The sequence below is a fragment of the Canis lupus genome, chromosome 4 (assembly GCF_003254725.2).
Source record: "Canis lupus dingo isolate Sandy chromosome 4, ASM325472v2, whole genome shotgun sequence".
NCBI lineage: Eukaryota > Metazoa > Chordata > Mammalia > Carnivora > Canidae > Canis > Canis lupus.
The window spans coordinates 4,341,662-4,363,503 of NC_064246.1; the positions used below are offsets into that span (position 1 = coordinate 4,341,662).

Genomic DNA, 21,842 nt, shown 5'->3' on the forward strand with positions numbered 1-21,842 from the left:
ATTCTTTCAACAAATATATATTTGTTTTAGTCCTCTATATGTGGGCTTATTTTTCTAGGTGCTGGAATAAATAGAGCACATTCTCTCTCCTTAAGGGACTTAAGCAATGCAGATTTCAAGAGTGGTACCAATTATAGCAATTTATGCTACATTAGCTATATTAAGCATACCAACAAGGCATAGATTATGAACAGTACTGAAAAAGGATGACAAAATGACCAAATCTGGGCAAACCCAGTGGCTCAGTGGTTTAGCACCACCTTCAGCCCAGGGTGTGATCCTGGAGACCTAAGATCAAATCCCATGTTGGGCTCCCTGCATGGAGCCTGCTTCTCCCTCTCCCTCTGCCTGTGTCTCTGCCTCTCTCTATGTCTCTCATGCAAAAATAAAATCTTTAAAAAAAAAGACCAAATCTTTATCCCTAAAGGACATAAAACTATGTTGTAAAAAAGAGAAAAAGAGCAGAACCTCATTAAATCAAAGTCTACTATGCGAAGCCCTTGCAGTTGACAGGATTAAATGATCTCTTTGCAGGATAGGTATTGCTTCTAGGGTAGCAATGTTCTTTCTAGTATTGATGGTTGTCCAGGCAGTAGCTACAAAGTTATTTTTTTAAAGATTTTTTTTATTTATTTATGCACCAGAGACATAGAGAGAGAGAAAGGTTCAGAGACACAGGCAGAGGGAGAAGCAGGCTCCATGCAGGGAGCCCGACGTGGGACTCGATCCTGGGTCTCCAGGATTACGCCCTGTGCTGAAGGCAACGCTAAACCGCTGAGCCACTGGGGTGGCTTTTAAATAACTTTTAAATACAAAGTTATTTAAACAGTGTCTAGTTTATATTTATTTTTAAAGGCAAAAGGGTCACAGAACATGAATGGAGTAAGCTTGACTATCGTCTTCTATAAAAATTTAACAGACATTTTAGTACTAACTCAAATAAATCCTAACCAAAACACCATGAGTGAAAAAGAATTAGTTCCACTCTTAGAATTTCATTAGTATTAAAGGAATAAAACTACCTTAAATTGGTCCAGCTAATGAATACAAAGGTGATTTGCACTGGAAAGATACTGTGTTCTGCTATGTAAACTTCAGCTTTTAACCCGCCATTTTAGGGGGCTGCCAAATAACAGTGGAGCTATGGCAATCTGATACTTTTCTTTCTCCTTCTTGAGGTGTGAGAAGCATGAACAGTACTGACATTCAGTGGTCAGCCATCCTGAGCTGGGGATACGCTGACAATATTTTAAGGCTGAAGAGTAAACAGAGTGAGCCTCCAATAAACTTTATACAAAGTTCACAACAGTATCAGGTAACGTTTTTTACGAAGTACTTTATCATAATAATTACATGTAATGCTTTAGAAAGGAGCCAGACTGGTAGCGTTGGTCTTTAATATTCTACACTTAATCTTCCCAGGAAGCTGATGACACTGGATTTAGGCAGTGTTTACAGTGCTCAGATTCCCTGACCATTGCTATCCTGTGTTCCCAAAATTTGTCTTCCCCCCAGTATCTTATTGAGACCTAGTCAGCATCAGCAATAGGCACAGTGTTGGAACAAAATCAACACTGCTTTCTTCTCTGTTTACTTGCCTTTTGTCACTCTGTCATTTTCTGTAACCAGAGTGCTATCTTCTGTACTTGGTTTTGCTAAATGGACTGGGTATTCAGGCATCACGTCATGATGTATAGAAAGAGCATCCGGCCCAACTAAAGCCCTCTGATCTGTGTTAGTGTCCTGGCTTTGTTATTTACTCTCTAGCCTTTGGCATGCACCTTAACCCTTCCAAACTTGTTCTTTCCACTTCTTTGAAACTGGTGTAATAGTACTCCCCACTACTCTCTCCTTTTTTTTTTTTTTTTTTTTTTTTTTTTTTTTTTTTCCCACTACTCTCTCCTAAAGCTGTTGTAAAAATGTTTCTAGTTGTGTGTAAACTGTATATAGACTGTGTGTGTGTGTGTGTGTGTGTGTGTGTATATATAAAATACTGCCACAACTTTTTCCCATACTAAACTGTATGTTAAACCCTTTTTCTGTGAGTGTCTTTCTTTCGGTGGGAAATTCTTTTGCCATGACTCCCATTACCTACATAACATCTCCTGCCTATTCATGTGTCCTAACATCTCCCCGTTCCCTGAGCACCTTAGAAATGGAGTAAGCTGCTACTTGTGGGGATTTCTGGCAATGAAAGGAGAACAGTTTGCTTAAACTTCAATATACCTGAAAAAAAGATCATGCTTACTTTTGTTAGTATAGTGTAAACTAACAAAAGTAAGCATAAGACAGTGGAAAATAACCTTATTAGAAATATTAATAAGAATTTAAGCATGGCAAAATTACTTCCACCGTGTAAAGTTTGGCACACAAGCATCTTTAAAGACAAAAGAACACGGTCTTAAGTCCTTTTAGCAAAACAGGATTGTCCAGATTCTTTTTTTTTTTTTTAATTTTTATTTATTTATGATAGTCACAGAGAGAGAGAGAGGCAGAGACACAGGCAGAGGGAGAAGCAGGCTCCATGCACCGGGAGCCTGATGTGGGATTCGATCCCGGGTCTCCAGGATCGCGCCCTGGGCCAAAGGCAGGCGCCAAACCGCTGCGCCACCCAGGGATCCCCTGTCCAGATTCTTTAAGCAGAATACCCTGTAATAAAGAATTCCAGTCAAATGACTGCCTTTCATTTTCATCCTTAGAAATATATTATCCACTCAGTAGTTCTTTAGTTTGAGAAAATTCATCCAAGATGTTATCATATGAGGACCCACACTCAGATTTCACTTCCACGATCACTGTCTCATCATTAGGGTCCTACCATCTCTTTGCCTTCACCTTCTGACTGATCTCATAGTCGAGAAACCTAGTTTATTTCTCAGTTTTCTTCTTTTTTCTATTATCAGTAGAATATGAAAAATTTTGAATTGCCAGCTGTGTTCAATGAAAGCTAAAAGCAGAGTACAGAAACAGTGTCTCCAGTCTTCCTTTATACTTTCTTGAAAGATGACACCATTCTTTAGACAGTACAATAAGAAAACCAAAAGATGACAGTTTACTTCACAGATTATGTTCTCCTTCCCAGAGATCCATTATTCTTCCTTTCCTTGTTTTTTTCTTTTTTTTAAGAAGAGTTGGGAATAATTGTTGAGTAGTAATGAAATAATTCCTACAGTAATGAAACAGCAAAATGTTTCAAGACAGAGGGAAGATGAAATTATTAAAATGCTGTAATAGAACTTAGGTTTAAGGAAGGGTTTGGTAGACCCACATGGTGACACTAAGTTTTATTTTGTACATAAAAAAAATACATTTTTCTCTTCATTCTCTGGAAGAACTCTAAGAAAGAATAAAATAAAAAATAAAATGAAATATTAGACCCTACAAATATGAAAGAGAGTCATTCTGAAGGTAGCAGACACCTGAGCACATTTGCAGGTCTGGGGGAAGAAGCCAGCAAAAGACAGCTTGACATTCTGAGAGCAAGGACCAGGGCTCCTCAGAACCCTGGGTGTGGTATAGAGCTAGGGGTATATAGCCCCTTAAAAGTAGAGGGGCTTCATCCTTTTTTTTTTCTTTTAAGATTTTATTTATTTATTTATTCATGAGAGACACAGAGAGAAAGAGAGGCAGAGACACAGGCAGAGGGAGAAGCAGGCTCCATGCAGGGAGCCTGAAGTGGGACTCTATCCCGGGTTTCCAGGATCAGGCCCTGGGCTGAAGGCGGCGCTAAACCGCTGAGCCACCTGGGCTGCCCCGGCTTCCTCCTTTAAATCAGAAGGCATGACATGTGACACACAAAGAAGGGAAGAGGATGAGGTCAGTGGCTGATGACCTCTGTCTTAGCGCAGCATGAGGGGACTGTGGGCCATGGGACAGTACTGGAGAAGGGACACATGGGAGCAGAGCCGCTAGGAAGCAGTGCTGGTAGTCAGCTGGTGCCCAGAGCCAGAGAGTTGAGTGGCCTTGAATAGTACTCCACGGTCAGGACTAAAGGGTTTACAGTCTCCAAGGAATAATGTGAGATCTTTGTCTCCACATATCTTTCCTTCTCCAACTATTTAACAGTCTAGAACTGTGAGAAGCAATACCTTTCTGTGTATGTTCCCCAATTCCCACCAAAAGCAGAAAAAAGAAAAAAAAAGTAAAAATCAGGTAAATACATGAAACCACACACACACACACACACACACACACACACACATACACACACATACTCAACCTTGGATCTAGTCAATCCTGGATCATTTTGTTTAAATTTCAGAGGAACAAATGGCCGTGTGTGTGTGTGTGTGTGTGTGTGTGTGTGTACAGAAAAATGTAACATCATAGACAATGGGGTATTATAATACATTTTAACTTGGAAACCACCAAGACACTTGGCTTAAAGTTACAGGATATTATTATCTCTTGCACCTTTTTAATCAGTTCAAGTAAAATGTTTATGAAATTTTGTGGTTATGTATTATTTAAGTAATTGTCAGAGAAGTTGAAGCATTTCTCATGCTTTTTCGTATGATCATTTTGAAGGTAACTAGCTGTGCCTGGGTACCTGACAGTTGCCAGCTGTTCACTGGGAGCAAGTGTGGGGTCATCACAGCTTACGCAAACAGGTTTACGAGCAGCACGGTAGGTCCTGCACTCATTTTATGGGTAGTTTGGGATTGTCATGTTTGTGAGAAGAATAAATTACTTATGAAATATAATTCATTGGTACAAGATTAACTGAAAGTGTCTGTGCTTCAGTCTTTTGTTCTTTAATCCTTTCTTCACATGAGCTCTTAAAATGTAAAAGGTCACATACCTGACTCTTTAGTTTTAGGTTTATTAGGATCATGAAAACTTTTGAAAATAATTATTATGATCTTATTTTTGGTATCAAAGACAGATGGTATTTTGAGTCATGATCTGTTTGGTATTTAGAATTTTTCATGACATCATGATGTCTGTTTGCCTGTATTCTTAATGTCGGCCAGAGTGCTTCTGTAAAACTTGGAAGCTTAGAACACCTAATATTTAACCTTCCTGCAGTCTCTGGACTGTAGCAAAATCCAAGTGGCCCACTCAATTTATTTTAGCCATTTGCTGAATTTCCAATTTAAAAATTAATCAAACAGTCTAGTGAAGAAAAGACATATTATACAATACTTGTTTTAATTTACTGTTGTTCCTTTCTTGAATTAACTCTCTGTGGTGTTGTTGACAATAAATGGCAAATTTGGGGTGATAATTATCCTTTTATTCTAGAACCAAGATAATTATCATTTTATTTTAGAACTTTCTTTTGCTTCTACCCCCCATTATAGCTTTCTCCATTATAATATTTTTAATTTAATTTTATTTACTTTATTTAAATTCAATTAGCCAACATATTAGTTTCAGATGCAGTGTTCAATAATTCAGCAGTTGTGTATAACACCCAGTGCCCATCACATTCCATTATATTAAATATCTTCTACTGGGTGAATCCAGTCTTCCTAGCATGGGGTGATGCTAGGTTCCTCTTACTTTTCTGTCCAAGTTTATTCCCTTTTAAGCTCTTATTAAGGTTCTTTCCCATGATCACTGGGGCATAAGGATCCATTAGCCTAAGGAGCCATTAAAATGCTTTCAGCAGTTGTAATACCATCCCATCAGCATTTTAGGCAGCCCACTGTAGCACCTGGCAGGACCAACACCTGGGGGTAGGAGACTGGAGGCAAGGGTGCCACTGGCCTCTGCAGTGGCCCAGGTGGGCTCTGGTGCAGGGCCCTTCTCAGGAGACAGGCAAGTCCAGGTTATTGCAGAACAAGGAAGCACGTGCTCGTGTGCTCTGAGATCGGTTCACACACAGGCTGGAAGAGCACAGAGGAGCGGCCAGGCGTCAGAAAGCCTGAAAAGTTCCACTTGAGCTGGATCTTAAAGGATCATTTCACTACTGGAGAAAAGAACAGAGTATTTCAGGGACATGAAACTAACCCCACGGAAACAAAGGCTTGGTAACTTGGGGACTGGTGAATACTTTTATGTGTAGTTTAGATATGAGATGCTGGGGCGTGTGGTCAAAGCAGGGCGAGAGAGATAGACAAGGTAAGTTCTTATATACCCGCACAAAAAGAATGCCAAGGTATCAGCAGAGAAGTGTCTTCTTTTTACTCCTAAAGACCTAAAGCTGATGTTAATTTTATAGCATCTCTAATATTACTTCTGACATCACATTTGTCTTCTAAGCTCACCCTTCTGTTTCTTTTTTCTCCAAATATATTCTAATCCCTGCTGCTAGAGCAGTTGTCTACTTGTGTACTCAGATCATTTTGCACCATACCATAGGCTCCTACTTAAAAACTGGCTGCTGCTTTTTTTTTTTTTTTTAAGATTTTATTTGTTCATGATAGACATAGAGAGAGAGATTGGTAGAGACACAGGCAGAGAGAGAAGCAGGCCATGCCAGGAGCCCAACATGGGACTCGATCCCGGGACTCCAGGATCGGGCCCTGGGCCAAAGGCAGGCGCTAAACCTCTGAACCACCCTGGGATCCTCTGCTGCTTTTGTTTTTATTTTCTTTTGCTTTCTGCAGCACTTTGAATAGCCTTGTCCTTAGTTTTCCTTACTTCTGTTTTTCATTTTAATTTAACATTTTAATTGTACACTAACACAGTATGTAGTATGGGCTAAAGAAAAAAAGACGAAGTTGTCAGTATAGGAGTAATTGTGCACAGCATAGCTTCAAACGTAGCAGATCAGAGGTATAGCTCTTACAGTGTGAGTATGGCAAGACATATGCTTCTTTTGCTTTGGAAGTCACTGTAAGCTTGTGAAGCCTTCCATTGCTTACCTTCCCACAGTTATATATTTGCCTGAAAGTAAGATTTTCAGCTTTATTTATAAGGGTTTTCTTTTTTCTCCTAAGTATAATAGTATTAGATAATCAAGTCATGAGATTAACAGTTACTATTTAAATCATGTTGAAAAACTCATCTTAGCTCTATGGTTTTATCATTGTTTGCTCTGAGCGAAGGTGATGTGGGTTTTTGTGGATGCTGTTGTGGTTTTTGCTCAGGGACCTCGTCGCCATTTTGGCATCCCAAACGCTGCATCATGACCCTGCCTATAGGGCTAGCAGAAGGCACCTCATGTTCTAGTTTCTCCCAACCCACTGAACGCCAGGGTTCTAAAAGTATTTATGTTCTCATTTGCCTCATAGCTTTAACAGGGACAAAAGACAGGCTCCCCAAGTGCCATATAGGATATGACCAAAATAATTGTTGTTAGAAAATACTTCCAAGAGGATCTTATGAAATATGGTCCTTAGCTAGTGAAGCATATCTAATTCTGAATATTGTTAAGTTTCTGTTGAATTTCTCAAGATCATCTTCTACAATGTATGCTAGGTAAAGATGAATAAGTTGATTTGTTATAAGGAATTATTATAAGCCATTTATATATTAGAGAAGAATGTCTTCTAAAAGTGATAACTGGGGGCACCTGGGTGGCTCAGTGGCTGAGCATCTACCTTTGGCTCAGGTCGTAACCCAGGGTCCTAGGATCGAGTCCCGCTTCTCCCTTGTCTATGTCTCTGTCTCTCTCTGTCTCTCATGAATAAATAAATAAAATATTTAAAAAAAATAAAAAATAAAAGTGATAACTGATTTTAAAATATTTACTTTTGAGTCATTTTTTTCACTGAACAAATAGTATGGCCACCTCATCTTCATATAAGTAAACACCTACATTTCTGTTCTGAATCAGTGGTGGCAGGAGTATATATATATGAGGTTTATCTGAGATAGTATTATGTCACTCAAGAGCAATTTTTAAAAAGATTTATTTATTTATTTTAGAGGAGGGGGAGGGGCATAGTCTGCTCTTCAAGCAGACTCCCTGCTGAGTTTGGAGCTAGACATAGTGCTCAGTCTCATGGCCCATGAAATCATGACCTAAGCTGAAACCAGGAGTCAGATGCTTAACCAACTGAGCCACCTAGGGTGCCCCTCAAGAGCATTTTTAAACAAAGTAGGCCATGGTTCCTATTCTGCCCATGGAAATGGTTTTCTGATCTGTCAGGGAATCATGTAGTAACACCAACTCTTGAAATAATTTTAAAGTATAAAATCTAGGGGCGCCTGGGTGGCTCAGTTGGTCAAGCATCTGCTGTTGGCTCAGGTCATGATCCCAGAGTCCTGGGATCCAGCCCCATGTCGGGCTCCCTGTTCAGTGGGGACTCTGCTTTTCCCTCTGCCTGCTGCTCCCCCTGCTCCTCTCTCTCGCTCGCTCTCTCTCAAGTAGATAAAATCTTTAAAAAATAAAAAAATAAAGTGTAAAATCTAAAAAAAATATTAAGAATCACTGCAGGATAGGAGTCCTGTATGTACCTTATAAATATTATTCATGATCATGCAGTTAAAAAAACCATACACATATGTGTGTGTGTGTGTGTAATTAAAGCATCAAATTGTTGACAAACTCTATGATTCCCAAGCCAGAGAGGTAAGTAGTCAGGGAGGAGCTCTTGCTTGAGGGCGTTTGTCAGTTCTGGAGACAGCTCTTGTGAAAGGAATAGATAACAATACCCAAGGACTGAGCAAGCTGGGGAGTCCCAAGGACACCCTCCTCCAAAGGCTGGTCCCTGAAGGACTATACCCTAAGGGTGAGGATGAGCCAAGTGGGGCCACCTCTTGCATGGAATTACAGCCTGGGTTGGAATTCTCTAAGTTGTCCAGATCTCAAGACTTGACTTAGGTAAGGTGTCTGTAGACTGATATGGTGGTCCAGGTCATCCAGCAGAAACAGGGAAGATATTTGCATTCTATTCCACAAGTAGAGGAATTCCTCCAAATAAGTTTTTATTTTCTTTTTAATTAATTAATTAAAAAGTAATTAATTAATTTTAACAGAGAGCACATGAGCAGGAGGAAGGGCAGAGAGAGAGGCAGAGAAGCGGACTCCCCACTGAGCAGGTAGTCAGAGGCTTAACCATCTGAGCCACCTAGGCACCACCAAATAATTTGTTTTTAAATATTTTATTTATTCATGAGAGACACACAGAGAGAGGCAGAGATACAGGCAGAGGGAGGAGCAGGCTCCCTGCAGGGAGCCCAATTTGGGACTCATCCCTGGACCCCAGGATCATGCCCTGAGCCAAAGGCAGATGCTCAACCATTGAGCCACCCAGCCGTCCCAATTTTTTTTTAATATAATAATACAGAAAACACACAAATTTACATGTAAGAAAACGAATATGTGAAAAAGTTAAAGTTGGTTGTAATACAAATGCGATTTAAAGCAACCTTCATTGACATTTAAAAGCTGGGAAATTTTCAGAAACTTAGAAAGGAGTTTAGGCGTTTTCCGTCAGAGAATTCCTTGGTTCCAGGTACCCTAAAGCAAGGTCTGAAAGGGTTTGGGGCACAACCCTTGGGCCCTGCAGATTCCTGGCCCTGTGGGGAGGGTCACAGAGGAGAGACAGCAGGGACTCAGGCCTGGGACTCTGGCCCTTGTGAAAGCACATCTCTCTGTGATTGTATTTGGTTGAGGGTCTCATGTCCGAGACTGCTACAGAGCTGAGAAGCCAGTTGTTCTAAGAATGTGAGCCTGGTATTTTGCCTGGTCATTTGATTCTTTTAGCGTAAAGTAGGTCTTTTTCTGTGAATAAAACCCTGGATTATATAGCACTTAAAATAGATGAGTGGCAGCTACTATATCAACACAGATATGTTTCCAAAACAGTGGTAAACAAAAAAGCAAGATACAAAAGATACGTAAAGAATAATAGCACACATATAAAGTGATTTGTCAACATGAAAAACCATATAATATGTTGTTTTGGGTTATGGCAACATATAGTAAAACATATGTTCTACATACAAGGGAAACAAATAATTCAGGAGGTAGTAACTTCGGACAAAAGAAATAGGACAATACACAAACTGTGTAATGTTTAATTTTTTCTTTGGTTAAAGAACTGATTATATAAAATATTAGGATTAGTTTAACTGAGTGGCCAGCATACAGCTTTTTATTATACTTATTCTTTCTACTTTCCTATATCCTTTGAAGTGGCAATATTGAAATACTTTAAGACAATAAACAGCTTAGTCTAATGAAAACAAGTGTCAAACCTAGTATAGACACCTGGCATCTGTGAGCCAACATGGACCTAGGAACATCAGTTTGCAATCTTTCATTTAGAAAACCAATCTGTAACTATGGACAAGTAATGGTGGTGTTCGAGTGTTACTGTTGGTGGCATCATGAATTGGTATAATACCTTTGGAGAGTACACTAAGTACAGTGTACACTAACTATAAAATTATTAGTATTCGCTAATTCACTAATAGGATTTTGGAAATTTATTGTAAAGAAATAATTCAGAAGAGCTATAAAAGTTTAGTCTATCAATAAAATGCTTAAATGTCTATCAATAAAAATGCTCAAGTAAATTATGGCATGCCAACTGTATAGAATATCATAACACCATTAAAATCATTTTGAAGACAATGTCAAAAATAGAAAATACTTATGAGAGAATTTTTTTGGGGGAGAATATTTAAATACAAACTATAAGTTATTTGGGTGGCAGTAATCATAACTATAAAAATATATGTGTGACTGGACAAGAAGACAAAAAAATGAAAAACATTTTAATTCTTGAAATTGTGGAGAATTAAAAAATTTTAATGGTTAATTAGTTTTACTCTTCAGGAAAGAGTTGAACTACAGTGGATTGAAACATATTATGCTTGAGAAGAATGTTTGAGTCAATTGAGTTGTTTTTATTTTTGAGACATAGTACTAGGAAAACTTCTGTCATGCTTTTTTATCTTATACTTCACTGACTTTTTAAAATTTCAGCCCTCAGAGATAGAAATGGAGTCTCAGATACATCTGTATGGGCACACAGAAGAGATAACCAGCTTATTTGTTTGCAAACCCTACAGCATAATGATAAGTGTGAGCAGAGATGGAACCTGCATCATATGGGACTTAAACAGGTACAGAAGAAGGTCTCCAACTCAAACATAGATGTCTCTATGTTTCAGTTCTTCCTGTGTGAAACAGATGCACTAAAATAATGTCTTTGCATTATGATTATTTTAAGCATGAAATATAAACTTTACTTTGTAATTGAATTGAAATCAAAAGATCAAATAGGAATATAGTGGGGAATGCCTTATGGATAATTGGATAATTGATCCATACCCTAAGGAAAGGAATTATATAAGAGAATATAATTACATTTAATGATTTGTCTTTGGTCTTTCAGGCTATGCTATGTACAAAGCCTGGCGGGACACAAAAGTCCTGTCACAGCAGTGTCTGCCAGTGAAACTACAGGTGACATTGCCACTGTGTGTGATTCAGGTGAGCAAGCCCCAAAACCAAAGCACAGAGCCATTATAAGCTGGTTCCATCATAAGTTAAACTGTTGGGTTGGTTATATCTCTCAGGTCCCTAACGACATCTTAATATCTTGGTAGCAGTGTATTTGTGTATTAAAATACAAAAAGGTCCAAGAGCGAGTTCATCAATTGAGGGACCAACTTATGCAAAAGTTAATATTGTCATCATTTAACTCTTTTTCTGATATATGTAAGATTGCATTTGAGCACATGTAAGTTAATTGTTACATAATTATCTGAATTTTCCTGGCTTTTGTTTTACTGTCTTTTTTTTGGCTTCTGCTTTTTAACTATTAACTTTCTGCCTTCCTCCTGACTAAGTGCAAAGCATCAGCCAGTGATCCACTTTGAATATATATATCTTCCAGTTCCTGAGAGAGAACAATACTATGGAATCCTAAATGGAGATATAATTTGCCTTAAAATTTACATGACAGTTCTATCTCCTCATCAGAGGTTTTGTTTTTAGTTTTTGTTTTTTCAAGTAGTATTGAAAAACTTGACGCATACAGCAGGAAAGAACAGTTGGAAAATTCATAAATTTTCTGTTTGCATTTCCATTTTTAAGGATCTTAATCTCAAAAGAATCCTTTAAAAAATTCTCTTTCTGCCCACTCAGTATAGAGTATCTTCAACGTATCTATATTGGGTGGTCATCTATCCTTTGCTTGCATGTTTTATATTGTTAGTTTTTTTCTGATATCCAACAATTTTCCAATCCTGTAACACCACCTAGGTCAAGAATGTGATGTGGTTGACACTACTTGAAGTTAGCAAATTTGAAGTCTGACTCTTGATTTTGGGTGATGATCTCAGGGTTGTTGAGATCAAGCCTCACCTGGGGCTCACGCTGGGGGATCCTGCTTAAGATTCCTTCTCTCCTCACCTCACTCCTGCTCTCTCCCTAAAAAGAAAGGAATGGGCTGGCAGCTGAAGAAGTATATAGGGGGAGATCCAGAGGGCCTGTCTGGGTGGAGTCAGAGTGCACTGCCTTTTCTGGCACAGGAATGTGCCCAACCAACTTAGGAACCCTCGTAACCCTGTTGCTTAGGGATTTTTCTGAGGTTTTCTTATGTAGGTTGACTAAATCATTGGCCATTGAGCTCAATCTTCAGCCTCCCTCACCTCCCCAGAGGTGGGGAGGTACTGTAAATTCTAACCTCCTAACCACTGGGCTGATTTTTCTGGTGAGAGGCCCCCATCCTGAAGCTATCTAGGACCTAACCACTCAAGAAGTCAGTTCATTAGCATACAAAAGATGGTAAATTACAAGGGTTTAGGAGCTCTCTGCCAGGAACCTGGGACAAAGACCAAATAACTATTTTTTTTAATTTATTTTTTATTGGTGTTCAATTTACTAACATACAGAATAACCCCCAGTGCCCGTCACCCATTCACTCCCACCCCCCACCTTCCTCCCCTTCTACCACCCCTAGTTCGTTTCCCAGAGTTAGCAGTCTTTACGTTCTGTCTCCCTTTCTGATATTTCCCACACATTTCTTCTCCCTTCCCTTATATTCCCTTTCACTATTATTTATTATACTACAGCCATCTCTTGGAGCTTATTTTTTTTTTAATTTTTATTTATTTATGATAGTCATACAGAGAGAGAGAGGCAGAGACATAGGCAGAAGGAGAGGGAGAAGCAGGCTCCATGCACCAGGAGCCCGACGTGGGATTCGATCCCGGGTCTCCAGGATCGCGCCCTGGGCCAAAAGCAGGCGCTAAACCGCTGCGCCACCCAGGGTTCCCTCTTGGAGTTTAATGTTGATTTTACTAAACATTCATTAATTCTTGTATTCCAGAAAAGTAATGTCTTCAGTCATGCTTTATAGGTATCAGATGTGAAGCATTTGCCAATCTTAGCATCCAGTTATAAAATAATGCCATTGGAAACGTTTCTATTTCTTAATCATCTAACTAAGGGGAAAGATTTTAAACAGTTGACTTTGATAATGCAAGTGTGGGCCAATGATTGATGACTTTGCTAATTGTTCTCCCTTGATTTATACATTAGCAGCTTTTAGTATGTCATATCAAGAGGGAATCTGGGGGAATAATATAATGATTATTTATATAGAGTTCTCTAACTTTCTTGTTTTAGCAACATTTGGAAGTTAGGACTGATCCTTAGGGAGCTGAATTTTGTAAAGTTAATTACTTTCCTGCTGCCAGTAGTGATTTATATCTGTGATATTATATCAGCTAGTCATATGGGAATAAAAAACAAAATTACTTTTGCTGCAATTACTAACTTGCAAGTAGGGTATTCAGGTGTCCCTAGGTAGTGCATAGTTTAATAGAGTAATGGCTAGAACTTCTTTTTTCCAATCTGAACAAAAAGGCCTTCTCCATTTTTTTAAGCCCTCTTAGTACACATATAAGAGAAGTCAGAAAAAGAATTTGGTGTATGGAGAATATGATAAAAATAATGATTTTTTTTTTTAAAGAGAGGCCAAAAAAAAAAAAAGAGAGGCCAAAGTTATGTTTAGAGACCTAAACAAGAGTTCATCCTCCTATTCTTATGGTCCAAGAAGGAAAGAAAGTTATCAGATTTAGCCTACCAAACATCTTGACCCATTAGTGAGTACCAAACTTTAAAATAAAAATTTAGGAGCCCCTGGGTGGCTCAGTCAGTTAAGCATCTGTCTTCAGCTCAGGTCGTGATCCCAGAGTCCTCAGAGCCCCATGTCTGGCTTCCTGCTCAACAGGGAGCCTGCTTTTCCCTTACCCTCTACCTGCCACCCCCCTGCTAGTGCTCACTCATGCTTTCTCTCTCTGTCATATGAATAAATAAAATATTTAAAAATAAATCAAAATTTAAATACATATATATGTATGTATGTTATATATGTGTGTATGCACGTACATACACATTACATATGTGTATATAAAATTTCTGTGTCAGGGCTGAAATTACACTAGCAAGCTCTTTCCTCTTGATCATTCTCCAGTCTTTATGGGATGTGGTTTTTATAATGATAAGATGTGAAATTTATTAAACTATGTAAGTATTTTAATATTTTCTATTTTTAAATTTAAATTCAATTAATTAACATATAGCATAGTATTAGTTTCAGAGGTAGAAGTCCCTGATTCATCAGTCTTATATAATTCCCAGTGCTCATCACATCATGTGCCCTCCTTAATGCCTATCACCCAGTCACCCCCTCCCTCCACCCCCTCCCTCCAACGATCCTCACTTTGTTTCCTATGATTAAGAGTCTCTTATGGTTTGTCTCCCTCTCTGACTTCATCTTATTTTATTTTTGTCTCTCTTCCCCTATGATCCTCTGTTTTGTTTCTTAAATTCCACATATGAGTGAGATCATATAATTGTCTTTTTCTTATTGACTTAATTCACTTAGTAGTTCTATCCACATCATTGCAAATAGCAAGATTTTTTTGATGGCTGAGTAGTATTCTATTGTGTATGTGTATATATAATACCACATCTTCTTTATCCATTCATCTGTCAATGGACATCTAGGCTCTTTCCATAGTTTGGCTATTGTGCACATTGCTGCTATGAACATTGAGGTGCAGGTGCCCCTTCTGGTCACTACATCTGTATATTTGGGGTAAATACCTAGTAGTGCAATTGCTGGGATGTAGGGTAGCTCTATTTTCAACTTTTTGAGGAACTTCCATACTGTTTTCCAGAGTGACTGCACCAGTTTGCATTCCCACCAGCAGTGTAAGAGGGTTCCCCTTTCTCCACATCCTTTGCCACATGTTGCCAAAACAACATTTGTTGTTTCCTGACTTGTTAATTTTAGCCATTCTTACTTGTGTGAGGTGGTATCTCATTGTGGTTTTGATTTGTGTTTCCCTGATCCCAAGTGATTTGAGCAATTTTTCATATGTCTGTTGACCATCTGTATGTCTTATTTGGAGAAATACTTGTTTATGTCTTCTGCCCATTTCCTGACTGGATTATTTGTTCTTTGGGTGTTGAGTTTGGTTTCTGTATTTTTTAAAATCATTCTGCCACTAGATCAAAATATATGCCTTTAAACTAGGTTTATAGCCTGGTCATGTGTTGCCAATGGCATTACAAAGTAAATATAATATGAAATTTGGGGTGGGCAGTGACTCCCCAATTTATTTTAATTTCAGTGAAGATGTATAGGGAAGAATAAAGATTTTTTTTTCAGGAATTCCCAACTTCCTTTTAGTTGATGTGCTAAATTATACATGAAAGCAATCTGGTCTTGAGTGAAGGCCTCAGTTTTGATATTTATAATCTTAGGCAGATGAGTAGTTACTTTATTTTGTGGTAGCCCAAGATGCTGCTGTAATCTGGTTGGATGATTCTTTGCCTATTTAGTTCTATACCATATTTCAGAGAGTCCCGGCCCACATTTAGATTTTTGGTTTTGAAAGACTAAGCCTGCAGTAGCTATTGATTATGGGTAATGATCAATCCCTACATCAGTATCTTTGATAGGTCTTCTGACTTTACTAGTACACATGTGGTTGCTTTATATATTTTTAAGTCTTTTATCAAATATTAAATTCAGGGATCCCTGGGTGGCACAACGGTTTGGCACCTGCCTTTGGCCCAGGGCGCGATCCTGGAGACCCGGGATCAAATCCCACATCGGGCTCCCGGTGCATGGAGCCTGCTTCTCCCTCTGCCTGTGTCTCTGCCTCTCTCTCTCTCTCTCTCTCTGTGACTATCATAAATAAATAAAAATTTAAAAAAATATATTAAATTCAAAAGATTAAAATATCTACTCATGGAAAAGATGAGTTTATTATCTATGATTGTAATTCTGTAGTTTATTGAACTCCTACATCTTGATGTTTTCTTTAGGTAATCTCCCCTAATCAGTAAGAAGTCTTAAGTAAAACACTGGGCATTTGTTAACCTTCTTTTCTCTACATATGTGATAAATATGTTCAAAGTGATAGTTGTTATTTAAACCATTTTAAAGTATATGATTCAGTGGCATCACCACACCTACAATGTGGTATAACCATCACCACTATTTCAAAAACTTTCTCATCACCCCAAACAGAAATATTCCTCATTGCCTCACAGCTTCTGGTAGCCACTATTCTACTTTCAATCTCTGTGAATTTGCCTATTCTAGATATTTTATCTAAGTGGAAGCATACACTATGTATCCTTTTATGTCTTTTTTATGTCTGTTTATTTCACTTAGCATCATGTTAAGGCTACCGTGTTGTAGCATGTAGCAGAACTTCATCACTTTCCATGACTGAGTAGTATCCCATTGTATACATCTACCTTTTGTCTGTTGACGGACATTTGGTTGTTTGCACTTCTAGGCTATTGTGGATAATGCTGTAACACAGAAGGCATTTGGGTTTGTGATATCTGAAGGTCTTCAGCATATCTTGACATAAGTATTTGCACAATTTGTTTCTTTGCTATAAAATATGAAATCTGTACAGTCTTTTCATTGCCTTAATAAAGGAGAGAGTTAAATTCTGCATTTTTTGTTAGCTCTAATGGAGAGATAAAATTAGGTGGAGTAACGATGGCACCTAACCTTTACCATGCTTCTTAACTGGTCTTTATCAGCTTGAGAATATTTCTTCAAAGAAGGCTAGACACATCATCATGAGGCCCCAACTGTAGAAGTTGGCAAGCTCCACTCCCTCCTGGAAAACTCCAGAAAGTTTAGTTACCCAAGGTCTTTGAAAAGAAAAAGTTAGTCTAATAAGTCGCTGACTTACAAGATTCAATCTTAGACATTCTGAAGAATTCGATTTCTTTCTTTTTTTTTTTCTTTAAGAAGTTGCTTTTAACTCAGCTAAGTTTTATTGTAACTTTTTTTCTTCAAAAGTCATGGAAGTCACTTCTTACAGATGGTTTCACAGAATATTTTCTTCTGTTTTTGGAGATTGTTTAACTTTCTAGATACTTTCAACTCAATCTTGATAGTCCCATTTGCTAAAATATGATTACACAAAGATACATAATTAATTTACCTAGTTGCTTTTTATTTCTAAATTAATCTTTTTATTTTTCTATAGGTCATTGTCTCTAGATAAATATGCAGAGCTCTTTGTGACTTGTAATAATTTTACTTATACAGCTTCAGTCATGAGCTGCCTGTAAATTTTACCACTAAAACAAATGAGTTTGGTGCACAGGGATGCCCCTCTGGGACCCAGGGTGGTGAGCTCTGATATACCCACACTCTGCTGACCTAGGGGGTGATTTTGGTGCTTTAGCTGGTGGAGGCAGTGACCTCAGACTCTGGACCGTGAACGGGGACCTCGTTGGACATGTCCACTGCAGGGAGATCATTTGTTCCGTTGCCTTCTCTAACCAGCCTGAGGGAGTATCTATCAATGTGATTGCTGGGGGATTAGAGAATGGAATTGTCAGGTAAGAGGAGTTTTGATTCTTTTTGTTTGCTCTGTTCATAAGGACACAGCAGTTGCACAAATTAGCTTTTAAAATATAGGCATGTTAATATTTAATATTTAGAGATTTAAAATTGCCTGCAGATATAGGTTCTTCACTGATTCCTGTTTTATTTTTAAATAATAAACTTGGCTTTAATGTAGTTTTGAAATTGTGTATTGTCGGGATGCCTGGGTGGCTCAGTGGTTGGGCGTCTGCCTTTGGCTGAGGGCATGATCCTGGAGTCCTGGGATCGAGTCCCACATCAGGCTCCCTGCATGGAGCCTGCTTCTCCCTCTGCCTGTGTCTGTGCCTCCCTCGCTCTCTCTCTCTCTCTCTGTCTCTCATGAATAAATAAATAAAATCTTTAAAAAAAAGAAATTATATATTGTCTATTAATTTTATAAAAGATGAACAATATGAAAATTTACCAAGTTTTCTTACTCCCAAATCTACCCGCTGCAGACTTCCCAGAAGTAACTACTGTTAATTGTTTTTTTTTTTTTTTGTTAATTGTTTATTATGTTTCCTTCCAGATGATTTTTAACGAACAAACATATATAGTGGTTTTTTTAGTGAAGGAAATTTCAGTTTGTGTAATTAGATGATGACTTTTTCCCCTCTCTAGGTTATGGAGTACATGGGACCTAAAGCCTGTACGGGAAATCACATTTCCTAAATCAAATAAGCCAATTGTAAGGTAAATACCCCTGGATTCTTTATAATATACTCTGTGACTCTATTTTTGTTAGAGAGATATTAAAGTACACAGACTGTGAACAATGTGATGAGAGTCCTAAACAGCTGACCATTTATCAAATACCAGGTTGACCAGGACCTTTTGCAAGAGGAAACACAGTCCATGTCTTTGTAGAGCTTAATATCTGAGTCAGAAGCTCCAAGTCTAATAGAAAGGCATCCTGAGAAAGGGCCCAAAGAAGCTTTTAAATTGTAGGAACTATATTTTTCTTTTCTACCTTTTTAAAAATACAATAATGAAAAAAATTAAAAATAAAATAAAAAATAAAAATATAATAATGGTGATTGATAGCTACAGGAGGGTGCTTTAAACAAACAAATTTGACTTTAAAAATCAATTGGAAGTAAGTGATTCAAATTATATTTTATTAAATTGTTTTCAATGCACTGAAATAAATTTTAATGAACTTAAATTAATTATTAATGTTACATTTTTACCTTTTCCTATTTCAGGGAAATAAAATATCTCCCTCTAATCATCATTTATTTCTACATAGAGAAAATGTAGCACTGTTATATTATCTAACTTTCCTATACTCAAGTATTTGTTGTTTAAGTAATAGAGTATACACAAGGCAGTAAGAGAAAATATGCAAAGAAGGAACAGAATGTGCGGATCTCTTTGATCTTGATTTTATTCTCCATTACCCAGTTAGAATGAGCTTCACAAAGTTGCCAGCAGAGCAACTAAACTATATTAGAATTAATACTGGAGGGATGCCTCGGTGGCTCAGTGGTTGAGTGTCTGCCTTTGGCTCAGAGCGTGATCCTTCCATCCTGGGATCAAGTCCCACACTGAGCCTGCTTCTCCCTCTGCCTATGTCTCTGCTTCTCTCTCTGTGTCTCTCATGAATAAATAAATAAAATCTTAAAAAAAAAAAGAATTACATTGGAAACCAGTGGGTTGTAAGCAGTCATTTTGTTGGTCTCTCTACTCCGATAAAGAGATCTTAGCTTCCTTAATATTAATTTCTGTATGATCACCAATATGCTAATGCAATTTTAAGAGATAATGTACGCATGGAATTTCTTTTGACAGCCTTACATTTTCCTGTGATGGCCACCATCTGTACACAGCAAATAGTGATGGGACCGTGATTGCCTGGTGCCGGAAGGATCAGCAGCGCTTGAAACAGCCAATGTTCTATTCCTTCCTTAGCAGCTATGCAGCTGGATGAGAGAGAACATCACTTCTCCAAAGCACTTTAGCTCCAAACTAGATTTGTTGACCTCACCCAGTTTTAGAAGGTTGAACTTGAAGAAATGGATGACCAAAATATCATCCAAATAACGATCAACTCTTCATCTGCACAATATTTTGCAGCCTCACAAGGTCCTGAGAGAACAATTTTGTTCTCATTTAGTGATAATCTAGAGGGTTGTGTGAGTATGTTCTAACCAACAAGGTATAAGTTTTACATGATAAATTAAAATCGTATTCTCAAAGTTTTTACCCACAAGGGTATTCTAAAGAAAGGATTAAGGTGTCTCCTTTTTCTATTATTCCAAAAAGACTCAGTAGAATTTAAATTGGGTAGCTAATTGTTTATATAAAATACTCTAAAAATTATATTTAAAAAGTTTTATGCCAAGATAATCTACCCTCCCCACACACACACAAAAAGAAAAAGTAAAGAAAAGAACAAAAAGTTAGAACTTGCAAAGTGCTTTCTTTGAGAAGTAGATTATTCAGTAGGTGCCTCTGCACCAAACATTTTATGGAATATATGAATACTAAAATTACTAATGAATCTCAACATTAGGCATTTTTTTTCCAGTTGCCTTCTTAGCTCAAAGAGGAACCAGAATTTTTTGATAGCCACAAACACACATTTGATTTCAGACACATTCTGTTTCTTCGTAAAAATCCTGCTTAAAATCTATAACACTAGATATTGAATATCCTTACTTAGTTGAATCACTAAGATTTAAACACAATGACAATTATTTTACTATCTGCCATTTACAGGGCACTGAATACTTAGCAGTTTGCAATAGAAAGCCTCCACTATGCAGAAAGATGGTGCAGATATTAAGAATACATTCTAGATAAGGCATTTAATCTAATGTACAGAGAGAGTTTTCTCCCACAAGAGAATTACAGCTTACTTTGTTTCCAACAGGATGCAGAATAATTCTTATAGGAAACAGTGTCTGCTCTGTTTGTACTAATCTATGCTGCCTGAGAATTCTAGGAACAACAGAAAATCTAAGTATATGCCACAGAAAACTTGCACACCAAAAAGACAAAATTCCTAAAAATCTCGGCATAGTCTATCTCTACCATGATATTACAGCTCTATTTTTACTTGGGGTGCTGCTTCATTGGCTTTGAAAACACTGTAAAATAAGCTCAGTAATGTGTTACCATGGGATAAAAATATGTATTCCTGCCTAAGAATAACTTGCGTGTTTGTTATGGAAATTCAATTCATATGGTGTTTACAGAACTCCTTTTGTAACTTCCAGACTTTCTAAAACATTCTGCTTAAAAACTGTATAAAATTCAATTCCGATGTCTCTGCTGTCGAGATATGTATAAGAGAAGAGTGGCCACATGTGCTTGTAGCCTGCAGGGGCATGCATCCATAAGAACACCTCACAGGCTGCCTTTTAGATCATGGTTTGCACAGACCAGGTCCAAACTCTGAGGTCCAGATAGGTGCAGAGATGAGATTATTCCTATTCACGTTGAAGTGATTTGCTTTGTTTTAAAAAAAAAAAAAAATTGCAGCTACTGTCTGGCTTTTTTTTCTACTAAGAACTTTGAATTAGTCCCCTGTTAGAATAGGGTTGCCACTCAGTCCTCTTTGTTTTTTTAAGGCTGAATTCCATCACTTATTTAAAGAAAAAAATATGCAAAATAACTGGTCTTGTTAAGAGTGCAATATTATATTTTTATGTAAAAATAAAAATTAATTTGGGGGGATTATTTATTCAGCATGAAACTTAATATGTATATGTTTGAAACACTTCATAATGTGCATGTCGTAGTAAACATTTCTGTAAAATATCACAAGCTCTGTTATCTTTGTATACACTGCCACTTCATATTGGGAATAAATTTCATAAAAATAGATTTAAAGACCTATTCTTTATACAATTTAAATATTATGACCAGAGCTCAGATTGGTGGCTTTATTGCTTTGTAACCTATACTGGTTCTCTCTTTAGCTCCCCTATACATTGATGTCACTAAGAAAAGATAACATTCATTTTTTAATTATATATTTTTTAAAGATTTTATGTATTTATTTAAAAGAGAGAGAGAGCACAAGTCGGGGAGGGGCAGAGGGATAAACAGTCTCCTCGCTGAGCAGGG

At 37.6% G+C, this 21,842-nt stretch overlaps 1 protein-coding gene across 1 annotated transcript in view; it reads left to right on the forward strand.

The window, feature by feature from the left end:
* Positions 1–21,599, forward strand: part of LYST (lysosomal trafficking regulator) — a 189,329-nt gene extending 167,730 nt beyond the window's left edge. Inside the window, exons 47-53 of the mRNA XM_025448651.3 lie at positions 1,179–1,315; positions 4,528–4,626; positions 10,829–10,968; positions 11,241–11,338; positions 17,587–17,743; positions 18,390–18,461; positions 19,560–21,599. Coding sequence (XP_025304436.1) covers positions 1,179–1,315; positions 4,528–4,626; positions 10,829–10,968; positions 11,241–11,338; positions 17,587–17,743; positions 18,390–18,461; positions 19,560–19,698 — 842 coding nt within the window. The 3' untranslated portion in view covers positions 19,699–21,599. The remainder of the gene's footprint in view (positions 1–1,178; positions 1,316–4,527; positions 4,627–10,828; positions 10,969–11,240; positions 11,339–17,586; positions 17,744–18,389; positions 18,462–19,559) is intronic.
* The last annotated feature ends 243 nt before the right edge of the window (positions 21,600–21,842 follow it).